The following is a 14,172-nucleotide window of genomic DNA, read 5'->3' as shown; positions in this document are numbered from 1 at the left end:
GAACCCGGTGTGCCGGCGCCGCAAGGCGGAGGATTAGCCTAGTGAGCCGCGGCGCCGGCTTGAATCTTTCATTTCTAATGTTTCATTTTAATTTTTCTTTAAAATCTTAATTTCATGGGAAAATTTTCATTTATGTCATGTATGGTTTTCTTTAGTTTGTGGATTTGCTCCTGATTATTTTTGAGTAATCCTGTGATTAATTTTTTTGACTTCCGTTTCTGGCATTTCCTCAGTCTCTTTCATCTTCACGTTGTACTATTGAAATGTTGTGTTCCTTTGGCCGGGGTTATGGTGTCTCCCTTAATCTTGTTTGTGTTACATTTCCAATATAAATCAGCCCAATTACAAAATAAGATTGAAATTCTTTAAAGTGGATTTTATGCTCCTACTTGCTTGTCTTCCACCATGAGGTAATTGTTATACTTAGTAGATGTATAATTTGTGAAAAACTTGGAATGGTAGACTGATTGGAATAGGACCTGTTGTTTTGAGCACATGAGATTTCATGGAAGATTTTTGAGTGAGAATTTGAAGATACGCGTTTTGGGACAGGATAGTGTTGTAGACAGATAGACAGGCTTAGGAATAGGCCTGAGTAACTTTATGAGTAGTGTGGGATGGCCATATCAGAAGGAAACATGATGCTGCAATTCTGAAGTTAAATCATATGTGGTTAAAATATTAGATGGGATTTTTTGGGTGCTAGTTGGCCTGCTTTTTTTTTTTAAAGGTGATAAGCACTGTTGAATCTGGAATTACAAGCTGAAGAACTGGAGAATTTTCTCCAAATCCCATAATCTTAGCAGTCTTAACCATTGATAGTGTATGTAAACAGATTGTTTTTTAATTGTTGGGTGGATTGGTACAAATTTTTTTAACCTTATCATAGTTTATTATTTTTGTTATGTATCATTAATTCTGTGGAGTGGGAGGAAAGAATGTGTGTCAAGTTCTGGTTTTTATGTTGTTGGAAAATTTGCACAAGGCTCTAAATCTTGCTGGCTTTCTTGAATCGGAAGCACATATGACCTATGATTATGGAAATGAGTAATGTTTATTAACAGAAATAAGCACACACAGCAGTTTGAGAAGGCTTGGAGGTTTTGCAGTTCTTCTGGGTAGGTAGCTCTAGGTTTCAAGATTCACTTGTCTTGATGCATTAACTAAAATTCTAATAGAAGTGATAGTCTTTTTCTGTAGACAGTTTACTACTGTTTGCTGAGTTTAAGCAAAATTTTGATGAACAGAACATAGTTGAAAATTTGAGTGATTAATAACATGTAAAATAAAGATGACTGTGCTTATCTAGAAGATATTTAAATGTTGGCAAATTGTGCAAATCTTCAGTGGCATGCTGCTGGCTGCCACTTAGTATACAATTAACATTCCAAGATCAAAGACTGGTTAGACAGATTTGACAATTAAATTGGCAGAGAAGTGAATGGGCTTTGCAATTTAAAATTAAATGATACATGATGTCTGTTTAATTACTGTTGTGCATGTAAGTGATCACATAATAGAATGAAGCTGTGGGCATAAAGTGAATTTAAGACCATAAAACCTTAATCACCTCTGTCTCATGGCTTTAAATTGATAGGATGTGAAGATGAAAGAAGAGCTAACTAATCCTTTTGATGAAATGTCCTGTGCTTATAGAATGAATATATCAAAAATATCTATAGAATTGGAACCTTTTACAATGCTGAATGTAACTTTTGAGGTTTTTTTTTTTTTTTTTTTAATTAAGGTGGGGAGCTGGGGAAGGGGGAAAGAGAGCGAGAGAGCACTTCCATTCACTGGTTCACTTCCCAAATTCCTGCTGTGGCAAGGATGTGCCGTCTGAGCTGTGCTGGTCTGAAGCTGGAAACTGAGAACTCAGTCTAGGTCTCCCATTTGGGTGGCAGGGAGCCAAGCACTTACAGGCCTCCAGAGTCTGCAGTTGCAGGAAACTGGAGTCAGGTGCGGAAGCTGGGACTTAAAGCCAGGTATTGGAATATTTTATGTGGGCATCTGACGCACCAGACCAAATGCCTCCCCTCACTATTGCTTTTGATAAAGAGAGTATGTTAGAACTGTGCTTAAATTGCAGTTGTTATTAACAGCAGCGGTAACAAATTAAAAATGGTAATTGTAGTGTTGTTGTCCTTCATTTGTTAAATGAGAATTAGGACCCTAATAGGAATCCTTTGAACCTGGCAAGATGTAAAACTGTACTTCCCCTTCAAATAGATTTTCTTTTGAAGGTGTTGACATATTTTTTTTGTCACATAAACAGATAAGAGCTATATGAAATTAGAGTCCCTATGTATGTTATATTGTTTTATTATTAAATCTTCGTCCATTTGTGGAAATGATGAAAGCAGTGTTTTAAGTTATCAGTAATGTTTTTCTGAGATCCCTTAACTTTAGGTTGTAATTTTATAAAATTGCAGTATAAATGGTGATTTGGTTACCAATCTAGCCTTTAAAGCTTATTTAATTTCTAAGACAGTTAAATTACTTGCTGTGTATATCTGCTGTGAAAAATTGTGATACTGGCAATTAAACAAATTGTAATTGTAGCATAGGAAGTAGTTCAAAAACTTTTGAGGGAAATTGATTTGACTTTATAAAAGAAGGAGTTAGAGAGGGACTTTATGGAGATTGTGAAGGGGGGACTATGTGACATTGATTATTTGTCTAGATGGATTAAAAAATGACTACATTTGCTTAATACAGATGTATCACCAGCTTTGATCAGAGTTTTCTTAGGCTTATGAATGGAACTAAGTAAAGGAAACAAGAGGAGGAAAATGTTTTTTTTTTTCCCCCTCCTTTTTCAGTTGTCAAATATTCCCCCTCTTTAAGAGTCTGCCTTTCCTTTAAAAAAATATTTATTTAATTGAAAGGCAGAGGGAGAGGTAGGTAGATATTCTACTTGTGGGTTCATTTCCCAAATGGCTCAGCCAGACTGATGCCAGGGGCCAGGAACTCCATCTGTATCTCTCTCATGGGTAGTAGAGTTCTAGTCACTTGGACTTTCTACTATTGCCTTCCCAGGCACATTAGCAGGAAGCTGGATTGGAAGCAGAGCAGCTGGGACTATAACTAGCACTCAGATAAGAGATGCTGGCATCATAAGTGGCAGTTACACCTGCCCCTTGACAGTGCTACCCCCTAAATTGTAAAATAGTCTTGACAGAAAATTTCTTTTTCTTTTGTTTTTTTTTTTTTAGAGAGAGAAAAAAAACTAAAATGAGGGGGAAAAATGAGTAAAATGAGTGGAAAAGATTGTCAGAGTTAGAATTTGCTCAACAGTAAGCTAGTGAGAGAAATCAGGTTTGGTGTGTATAACCCCCATGGATGTGGAGGGAGAAAGCTGGAGCTGGGCAAATCAGTTCTTCTTAAATACTTTTTAGAACAAGGGATGATGAGTGTTGTTGGGTAGTGAAAGGATCTGGCCAACTGCTTTTATGTTAGAAATGTTCATAAATTGTATCAGGAAAAGTGGCTATAGATTCTGCATTTTCTTCATGATATAAGAAATATTAGTATACCTGAATGTATTTCTGTATACCTTTTACAACCATGAGGATTCTGGTACTGGGTGCCAATTCTGTAAAGAATGTAAATGTGAAATGAGAGGGAAACAGCAGGCTTTGTGGTAGTGGATTATTGAGAGAAAAGAAGTATCAGGATAGGCAACTCTGGGCTTAGGATTGTACATTTGTCTCTGTTGGAGGATGAGGAATAGATGTTGTGCTTCTTGTGATGAAATTATTATGTAAATGGTTGGTATTGTGTAATCTTTGGAATTGAGGCTATTTTGGGGACATATCAATGGGGTTACACCATAGGCACATGTAACTGTATATGGTGGGGAACCAGGGGGAAAGAACCAGCATTTCTGTTAGCATTCTTGGCTATAAGATGTAGAAATCAGTTTTGCTAATTTATGCAACAGAATATATGGGAAAATTCCTAGGAGAACCAGTCTTGGAAAATGGATAGAAATCAAGGGAAGTTGGCGACAAGGATCAGAGGCAAGATATGGGCACAGGGGCCCTTTGAGCAGGAAGCCTTCGTTGGCACTTGCTGGCAGTATCTCTGCTATTGCTGTGAATGCTTTTTCAACTCTTTTTGTACCTCTGTAGTTTACTCAGGTTAAAAGTCTTGGGAAAAGAATATTTGATCGTCTGGCTTAGACCCTGAGACTGTTTTCAACCTGCTAGGGACAGGGTTAGATAGAATCTGGAACTTTGGTTTCCATTGTGAAAATGAAATTACCTACATCCAAAACTGAGCTCATGGATCACTTCTGCCAAACAAAGCAGAACAATTATTCTTTCTTCCTTAAGTGCCCCATTGCTCAGTAAATAAATGTACCCAGTGCCTCAAGCTAGAAGCTTGCAAATCATCCTTGACTTCTCTCTTTCTCTCAGCTCCATCTCTAGCAAATAGCATATTATCCTGTCTGTTTACCTCTTAAATGTCTTTTATTCAATGATTTCTAAATGTTGTTATCACCATAATCCTAACTACTGTGATTTCTCACTTGATCTACTGCAGAGGCCCCATGATTTCTGTTGTCTACAGATTAGCACCTGCCCTATTGGGGTATAAATTCTGTGGGGATAAACTTTTTAACCAAAGAAGTAAAAGACCTCTACAATAAAAATTATCAAACATTGATGAAAGAAATCAGCAAGGACACAAAAAAATGGAAAGATACTCCTTGCTCATGGATCAGAATCAATATTAAAATGTCTATACTATCAAAATAATCAATATTGAAATGTCTATACTTTCAAAAGCAATATACAGATTCAGTGCAATCCAATACCAATAACATTCTTTACAGAACTAAACCCAGAATAGCCTAAGTGATCCTGAAACAAGAAAACTCAAGCTGGAGGCATCACAAACCTGACTTCAAAGCATACTACAAAGTTATATAACTAAAATAGCATAGTACTGGCATAAAAACAGATACATATATCAGTGGAACAGAATAGAGCAGAAATTAATGCACACACATAGAGCCAGCTGCTTTCTGATAGAAGTGCTTAGACCATCCAGTGGAGGAAGGATGGCCCCTTCAACAAATGGTACTGGCAAAACTGGGTTTACATATGTAGAAGAATGAAATTAGATCAATTCCTCTCACCATATACAAAATTGAACTCCAGATGGATCAAATACCTACATTTAAGACCTGAGACTATGAAGTTGCTGGGAGAAAATGTAGGGGAAACACTATAAGACTTTGGTGTATGGGATGACTTCTTGAATAAGACTCCAAAACACAGGCAACAAAAACAAAACTAAGTAAATGGAACTATATCAGACTCAGAAACTTTTTTCACAGCAAAAGAGGTGATCAATAGAGTGAAGGGACATCCAACAGAATGGGAAAAATATTTGCAAACCACCTATCTGACAAAGGATTAATGTCCTGAATATATCAGCAACTTAAAAAACTCAACGACAACAACACAAAAACCCAACCAATTTAGTTGAGAAATGGGTAAAGGACTTAAATAGACAGTTCTCAAAAGAAGAAATACAAATGCTCAACATCACTAGCCATCAGGGAAATGGAATTCAAAACCACAGTGAAATCTTACCTCACCCCTGTCAGAATGGCTAAAATCCCAAACAGGGAGAATAACAAATGTTGGAAAAGATGTGAACAAGGGGAGACACTTATACACTGTTGGTGGGAATGCAAATTATTGTAGCTACTGTGGAAAGCAGTGTGGAGATTTTGTAAAATATTAGACATAGACTTGCCATGTGATCCAGCAATCCCACTACTCTATATATACCCAAAAGACTTGAGCACAGTGAATCAGAGATACCTGCATACCATGCTCATAGCAGCACTGTTCACAATAGCTGAAATTTGGAACCAATCAAGGTGTCCATCATCAGATAAATGGATAAAGAAAATGTGGTATATATACACAATGGAATATTATTCAGCTTTAAGAAGAATGAAAATCTGCCATTTATAGCAAAATGGACGCAATTGGAGGACATCATGTTGAGCGAAATAAATCAGACCCAGAAAGACAAATACTGCATGTTCTTCCTTGTATGTGGGAGCTAAAATTTAAAAAACAAACAAACAAAAAGAGAAACGTCTGTGTGTATATCAATATTGCTGAAAACAGTTTTATAAAACTTTTGTTTATACCTTTGTGGAACCAATGGTTAAGAATGTTATACTACTATAGTTTTTAATGACCTATGATTACTTTAAAATTTACTGTATATGGGTGAAATGGTCATTTTTCCATTTAATTATTGTTTAGAGCTGTTGTTTATATTCCCACTAAGCTAGGTCTTTTTTGCTTTTTACTTGTTAAATTTCTTACTCAGTGAAATATTAAACCTTTTTACTGTGATGTAAAGTTAAAATATGTTATCTGAAAAACTGAAACAAAAGGAGGGTGGGAGAGAGGCAGGGAATGTCATTGTGTTCTTAGAATTGTATCTACAAAGCACACTGAATCTGTTAAAAACTAATTAAAAATTAAAATAATAAAAAGCTGATCAGATAATGCCATTAATTTGCTTAAAAGCCTTCACTGCCCTTGTTCTTCACCAACTGTGGATTCCAATCTACCCTTTTATACTGTGGTGTGGCTGGGGCTCCACAAATTGCATTTCCCAGGCTCCCTTGCCTGCTTGCTTCATGTTGGATTTTGTCATTTGTGAATACAGGAATTTGGAAGGTGGAAGGGACTTCTCTTGTTTCTGTTTTCTGTAAGGGTACCTCCAGCAGCAGAGGACACCTGTGACTCCAATCTCCAACTTCTTTTGGCACCTTCATCGCTCGTTTTGCTGCTCCCTCTCCGTGGTACCAGCTTCTAGGCGGGGCATCTTGGTAGATAGAGTGCTGCATGCATCATTTCCTAGCCCACTGAGCTTTTTCCTTAAATGTTCCCGGCGTCATCTTCTGTGTTTTTGTTCCATAGAAACTCAGACTTGGGCTTCAGGGCGTCTCTCCTTGGATGTTTAGGTAACAGCATATGGTGCCACCTCAGCAATTTGAGCACCCAGCTGCATGGGCCTCCTTCTTCCAGCCGTGACCCCTAAATGTCTTTCCTTCAGACTCTCGCTTCTGACAAAACATTTTCATTTTGTTCCCCTAGCCCTGCTGATGGTAGTGCTTCTTGCAATTGTTAATCTCTGGATTTCTTTAGCCTTCTCCTTTCCTATTTTCAGCTTTCCACTATCTGTGTAACCAGTTTCTTGTATTAAATCTCTTGTGTTTGAATTACCCATTGTGGTTTCTATTTTCTAGAATAAAATAAAAAGTTTTCGTACTGACTATGTCCTTGCTTACTTTTTAAGTTTTACACCATGCCATTTCCTTCTTTCTCTATGCTTCAGTAATCTAAACTTTTTGTAGTTTCCTGGATATGCCACATTCTGTTGTATCTCAAGGACATTGCACCTGCTAGTCTGTGTTTCAACCACCCAGCCCTCATTTCTTGTCCACTCTCACCCAGCAGCAGTTCCCTTGATTAATACCTATATAATGCAGGTCTGAAGCAGTATACTGTAGGGGCTTTATAGTTAAGCTAATTTTTTAAGAATCGTATTTATTCAGCATCATGATCAGACTATTACATTTACCATTCAACAGCATGGGTACAAAAAAAGAATTAAAATGCTACATTAAAACCCTTTTTTGGAATGCTTTACATGGATATATTGTCTAGGCTTTAAATTGAGCTTTACTGTTTTGCCACCTTTACGGCCGTAAGCAGGTGACTTATGTGTGTCTCCATTTCTTCATCTGGGAAATGGAGGTGATAATTTTACCTATCTGCTAAGGCTGTGAGGATTAAATGAATTTATAAATGTCAAGTGCTTGAACACTGCCCTGCCTGTAGTTACTGCTCAGTTATGTGTAAACTCTCATTATTAGCTGAGTGTGTATTTCTCAGGATCACCTTCCCTGACCTCCAAACTGGGACAAGTTCTGCTTTTTGTATGCTCCTGCAGCAGCTTGTACTTCACCTTTTCAATACTTACTATGCTTGCGATTATTTGTTTAATGCCTCATTTCTTGTTAAGGATGTAAATTAAAGTATGTAAGGTTGAGAAGAGGGTCTGTGCTGTTCACTGTTATATCTCTGATACTGGCAGTGTGTCTGGAACCCTTTAATGAACTGCTAAACATATTAATTGATCGAATCATTTTTAAAGATTTATTTTGAGAGAGTTACAGAAAGGGGGGGAGAGGGTGAAGGAGAGAGAGAGAGAGAGAGAGAGAGAGAGAGACAGAGAGAAACATCTGCTGGTTCACTCCCCAGATGGTTGCAACTACTGGGCCAGACCAAAGCCAAGACTCAGGAGCTTCATCCAGGACTTTCACGTGGGTGGGAGGGGCCCAAGTACTTGGGCCATCATTTGTTGCTTTCCAGGTATATTAGCAGGAAGCTGAATCAGAAGTGGAGCAGCCAGGACTAGAACTGAAACTCATAGACAGACACACACACAGATAGACATGTCTTCCACCTGATAATTCACTCCCCAAATGGCCAGGGCTAGACCAAGGCTGAAACCAGGAGCCAGGAGCTTCTTCTGGGTCTTCTATGTGGGTGCAGCAAGCACTTAGGCCATCCTTTGCTGCTTTCCCAGGTGAATTAGCAGGGAGCTGGATCAGAAGTAGAGCAGCTGGGACTTAAACCGGCCCTTCTGGGATGGTGGTGCTGCAGGCAGTGTTGACCCCAAATGGTTGTCTCTTTGTTAAAGTGCCTGAATTCAGAGATTTTGGAGTGATACATAAATATTTTCACATTTCTTACCATCCTTTCTTTAAATAACATTACTTTTTGTAAGCATTGCATAAGAACATGTGATTTGGAATGACTAGAGTTCAAGCCAAAATTCATAGCCCAGAAATTTGTGTTCCAAAGCCTGAAAATTTGTATGTGCAGAAGAATCCCTAAATATGAACCACTAAATAATTTTTCTGACATCTCTGTAGATGGAAACTATATCCTAAAAGCAATCTTTTCTAGTAAATCCTAACTTTTATAGTATTTTCCTCCTTGGTCTTTCAAATCTGTTTATACACATGTGCATGAGATAGTATTTTCTTTTAATTGATAGTCTGCTTGAAATAAAAGAAATTCTCATTGTGTACATGTGTGCGTGTCTCAAATGAGTATACCAGTGCCCTAAGATATAATATTTATTCTATTTGAACCTTAAATTTAATTCTGAGCTTTGGGGCAGCTAGTGAAGAGAAATACAATTTCTGTTTGGAAGAGGCAAACCATTTCTTTTTTCTGAATTTATTAGCATAAGCCAGCTTTTCCTGAATTGTGAATATTGAGCACTAATCTTGTCAAATATTAACATATATCAAGATTAAGTTTAGGAAACAATGGGCTAAAAACAAGATAAATGGACTTTTTAGTATATTTTCTCGTGACTTTACATATCCTGATATGTATCTTTCCTAACTTATTTTGCCATGAACCTTTTTAGTGAATATTGAGCTTCACGAAGAGCTGGCCTAGATCCTATAACAACATTATGGATGGTGTATCTTCAGTACCATTTTTGTAGACAATGTTATAATTGCTTTTTATTTGACCTTTCCTCATGTTGATTTAAATTCCTATTGAAACAGAAGTCAGGGCAATGTTTGCTTCTTTCAAGAAACCTAGATTTTCCTCTACCTGACAGGAATGACTGCTTTAGAAAGCACATGCAAGAGGCCTTTGGAACTCAGTACTCCTGTTGCCACTGAGTCTGTTGGCCTGGCATTTGATCCAGGAGTCTCCTGATGCTTAGTCAGTCCAGACTGAGGCTGATCTGATTTTTCCTAACAGGACTTGAGTCTCCACACTCTGAGTCTACCGGGGCTGCACCTGTTCATTCGTTTGTTCCTTTCTTCCTTCCTCCCTTCCTCCCTCTCTCCCTCTCTCCCTTCTCTTTCTTTCTCTCTCTTTTTTCTTTTCTTTCTTTCTTCTTTTCCTGTCTGTTTTTTTCTTTTTTAAAGATTTTATTTATTTATTTGAGAGATAGAGTTATAGACAGTGAGAAGGAGAGACAGAGAAAAGGTTTTTCTTCCGTTGGTTCACTCCCCAAATGGCTGCAACGGCCAGAGCTGTGCCAATCTGAAGCCAGGAGCCAGGTGCTTCTTCCCGGTCTCCCATGCAGGTGTAGAGGCCCAAGCACTTGGGCCATCTTCCACTGCTTTCCCAGGCCGTAGTAGAGAGCTGAATTGGAAGAGGAGCAGCCGGGACTAGAACCGGCGCCCATATGGGATGCTTGTGCCCATATAGGATGTTGGCACCCATATGGGATGCTGGCACCACAGGCAGAGAATTAACCTGCTGTGCCACGGCACCAGCCCCATGCACCTGTATCAGTATGTGTTCAGGTCCTGAGCTCTCTATCCCCTTCTCAGAGACCTGCTGGGAATAATTATTTTGGGAACAGCTGGTTACAGCCTGCTTTGCCATCTATTCCCCAAATGTAAGCCTCTTTGTTCTTCCTTGCTGCTCTTTCCCTTGTTGTTTGCACACATTTTTTATTTATTTTTCAACCTTAATCAGCTCTCCTGTCTCTTCTAACCTATCCTAAACATACATAGTTTGCTTTTTATAACACTTGTTTATAGTAAACCAATTGTCCTTTATTATGTTTGTCTCCATATACAGTACTGGCTCACATTTCTTCATTTCATGTTTTTTTCTGTTCCATGATTTTAATCTGATTGAGCTCCATCTTTCCCTGACTGCTGTTTTTTCCTGATGTACCATATAAATCCTGCACATAAGAATTTGGACAGTCCCTCTCATCAGCATTCTCTATTTTCTCTGGGACAGACTGATTATTCCATTCTTTCCACATTTAAAACCAATGAAAAACAGTTTAGCAAAATGATTGTTGATTTGAGGCTCCTACTTTAGTATTCCAATCCTTCTTTTTGCTGTCAATTTTTCTCATTCTTTGAAGACTTTGGTACTGTGATGTGGTCTCTCTTATCACCCCAAGACATATTATTCATTAGATAGCATAGCCACTCAGTTTGTAATTTTCTCAACTTGAATCTACCTGAATTTGGCTTTTATATATGGGGTGAAATAGAATCCCATTGTTGATAATCTGCTTATGGGGAATCAGAGATGGTAACTTGACCATTGGAAGATCAACAAATTAAGTAAATTTTCTTATATATTGGTTGGGTTTAAGAAAATCAAGGCTAATAAAAGTTCCTGTGGATTATATTTGAAAATATCTTAATTGTTTAGACATGAATGAGAAGAAAAATTGTATCTGAGATTGTGATATTCTGGCTATGTATGATATGGATTCAAAGAGAGGCATTCAGAGTTTTGCTAACTGGTGTGGTAGGGAGAGCATTGCATAGTTTGAGGTTCAAGTCACTCACTGGTTTTTCTCTTCTGAAGTGGAGAAAGTAGTACTCAATTCATATAGTTGTTAAGTCAATAACAAGCAGTTGTATGTGTGTGTATGTGTGTTTTGTAGACATTAAAACATTTTGATGTTTAATAAAAAATAATATTTTTCTTAAGATTAGTCATAAGGTTATTGGGTACACATTATCTTCATGAAAACATTACTTGATACTTTGTTTATTATAGGAAATAAAGAGATTAAAGATTATTTTTGTGACATTTTCTTAAAAATATTTGTTTATTTGAGAAGCAGAGAAAGAGAGAGAATGTATGAGTAAGCTCCTCTTGTCTGTAAGTTCACTCCTCACATGCCCCTGGTGACTCTACCAGATGTGGCTCTGTACTGTGGGATAAACTGGAGCTAGGAACTCAATCTGGATCTTCCATATAGATGGCAGGGACCCAACTGTTTGAGCCATCACCTGCTTGTCTCCCAGGGTATGCATTAGCAGGAAGCTGGAATTGGGAGTGGAGCTGGGACTCTAACCCAGTTACTCCGATCTGGGATGCAGGTGTCCCATTTGGCTGTTAGCCAAATGCCTGCCTCTTTTTGTGATATTTTAATCTACCTGATAAAGGGACTCTAGTGAACATAAGTCCGTAAAGATGTAAGGGTAAGAAAAACCAGTTTATTTATATTTCCTACAACCATCGTATTTTAAAAAAGAATTATTTTATTTGAGAGACAGGGAAGGGAGGGGGAGAGGAAAAGAAGGATACCAGGCTACAGAGATAGAGATACAGATAAAAGCGAGCTCCCATTTGCTGGTTCACTCTCCAAATGCCTACAATGACTGGGACTAGACCAGGACTGGAGCCTGGAGCCTGGAGCCAGGATCTCAATCCTTGTCGCCCATGTGAGTAGCAAGAACCTAATTACTTGAGCCATCATTGTTGCTTCCTGGTTGCATTGGAGAGAAGGTGCAGCTAGAAACTAGAGGTGGGAATTGAACCCAGGCACTCTAATACAGAATGTTGGCACCTTAACCACTAGGCTAAATGCCCACTCCCCTTATTCTTGATATTATACTGTTAATCTTGCCTTTTTAATGTTTAACTTACAGTTATATGATGTTGATTGATGGCACAAATGAAGTTTTTATGATTGATAGAGACAATTCAGTGTTTCATGTTTCAAATCTGGAATTTCCATTTCGTAAAGATCTTCGTATGCATTTATCGAATACTCTTTTGGATGGGGTAAGTCATATTTATTTTATCTATGCATACATATATATTTAAACAATTAAAATTATGATCTTTCTTTTCCTCATAAATTGTATTTTAAAAACTATTTAGAATCAAAATCTAGTTTTTATTTGAATGCTGTTTCATTTACTTCTTAACTGCACTTTCATTGAATTTGTTCTTTTTTAAAGAGAAAGCTGCTAATTTAATCTTTGAACCTAAATAGAATTTTGAACCTGTTTTCTTTAGTGGAGAAAGTTGTTAAATTGAGTAAAATGAAATCTGTATTGATCTTTATTACTTGGTATGAGAATAAAGGGGCAACATTAAATCTTGATTTGTTTTTTTTGTGGCTGGAAACATTTTTGTTGAAAAAGACTGAGAAAAAGACTGATTTTTTTTTTTATTTTACTTGTCATCTGAGGTATGTAATACTACGTACCACATTTTCCATGGCTTTTAGTGATAAGGACTGATAATCTTTGTTTTAAGAGCGAATCATGCCTTTGAAAGCAACTAGTACTTTTTTTTAAAAAAACAGATTTATTTATTTATTTATTTATTTATTTATTTATTTGAAAGGCAGAGAGAGAGAGGAGAGAGGAGAGAGGAGAGGAGAGGAGTGGAGAGGAGAGGAGAGGAGAGGAGAGAGAGAGAGAGAGAGAGAAAATATGAATCTTCCATTCACTGGTTCACTCCCCAAATGCCTGCAATGGCTGGAGCTGAACGATCTGAAGTTAGGAGCCAGGAGCTTCTCCCAGGTTTCCCACATGGGTCCAGGGGCCCTGGTGCTTGGGCCATCTTCTGCTGCTTTCGCAGGTACATTAGCAGGCAGCTGGTTGGGAACTGTAGTAGTCCATATGGGATGCTGGCACTGCAGGTGACTGCTTTACCTGCTAAGCACAGCATTGGCTCCACAACCAGTACTTTTATAGTTGAATTTGTAAAGCTGTTAAGAAGACTCCCATTCCAGAAAGTATGTGTTTTTTTTTTTTTTTTTTTTAAAGATTTATTTTATTTATGTGAAAGAGATGGGGAGTGGGAGGGAGAGATGGAGGGCAGGTGAGAGATCCACATCTTCCATTTGCTGATTCAGTTCTCTAATGGCCACAACAATATAGCTGGGGCAGGCCAAAGCCAGGAGCTCAAAGCTCCATCCTGGTCTCCCAAATGGATGGTAGGAGTCCAAGTACTTAGGCCATTTTCACTGTCTTCCCAGGTGTAGTAGCAGGGACCTGGATCAGAAGCAGAGTAGCCACGACTTGAACTGGCACTCAGATGTGGGATGCTATTGTTGCCAAGTGGCAGCTTAACTCCACTGTACCACAGTACTGGTCTCAGAAAATATGTATTTATTAATCACAAAATCACTTAATTAAAAATATTTTATTTTCTCTCATGTGAATAGCTTTTCTTTCCCCTAATCCTGAAAGTATTAGTTTATTTAAATAAAAATAATGTAGAACATTATCAGAAAGCTAGTAAAAATCATCTGAACTCTGAATGTTGGAGAAATCTCTGTAACCATTTGGATGACCATAATTCCAGA

The 14,172-nt window shown here is 37.8% G+C and overlaps 1 protein-coding gene across 1 annotated transcript in view; it reads left to right on the top strand.

Annotated features, from left to right (window-relative positions):
- Window positions 1–14,172, top strand: part of RNGTT (RNA guanylyltransferase and 5'-phosphatase) — a 327,349-nt gene that overhangs the window by 89,941 nt on the left and 223,236 nt on the right. Inside the window, exon 9 of the mRNA XM_062186494.1 lies at window positions 12,500–12,635. Within this exon, the coding sequence (XP_062042478.1) occupies window positions 12,500–12,635 (136 nt within the window). The remainder of the gene's footprint in view (window positions 1–12,499; window positions 12,636–14,172) is intronic.

Source organism: Lepus europaeus, chromosome 3 (genome assembly GCF_033115175.1).
Source record: "Lepus europaeus isolate LE1 chromosome 3, mLepTim1.pri, whole genome shotgun sequence".
NCBI classification, from domain to species: Eukaryota; Metazoa; Chordata; class Mammalia; order Lagomorpha; family Leporidae; genus Lepus; species Lepus europaeus.
Note: the sequence above shows the minus strand (reverse complement) of the source record. Positions and strands in the feature narration are given on the sequence as shown.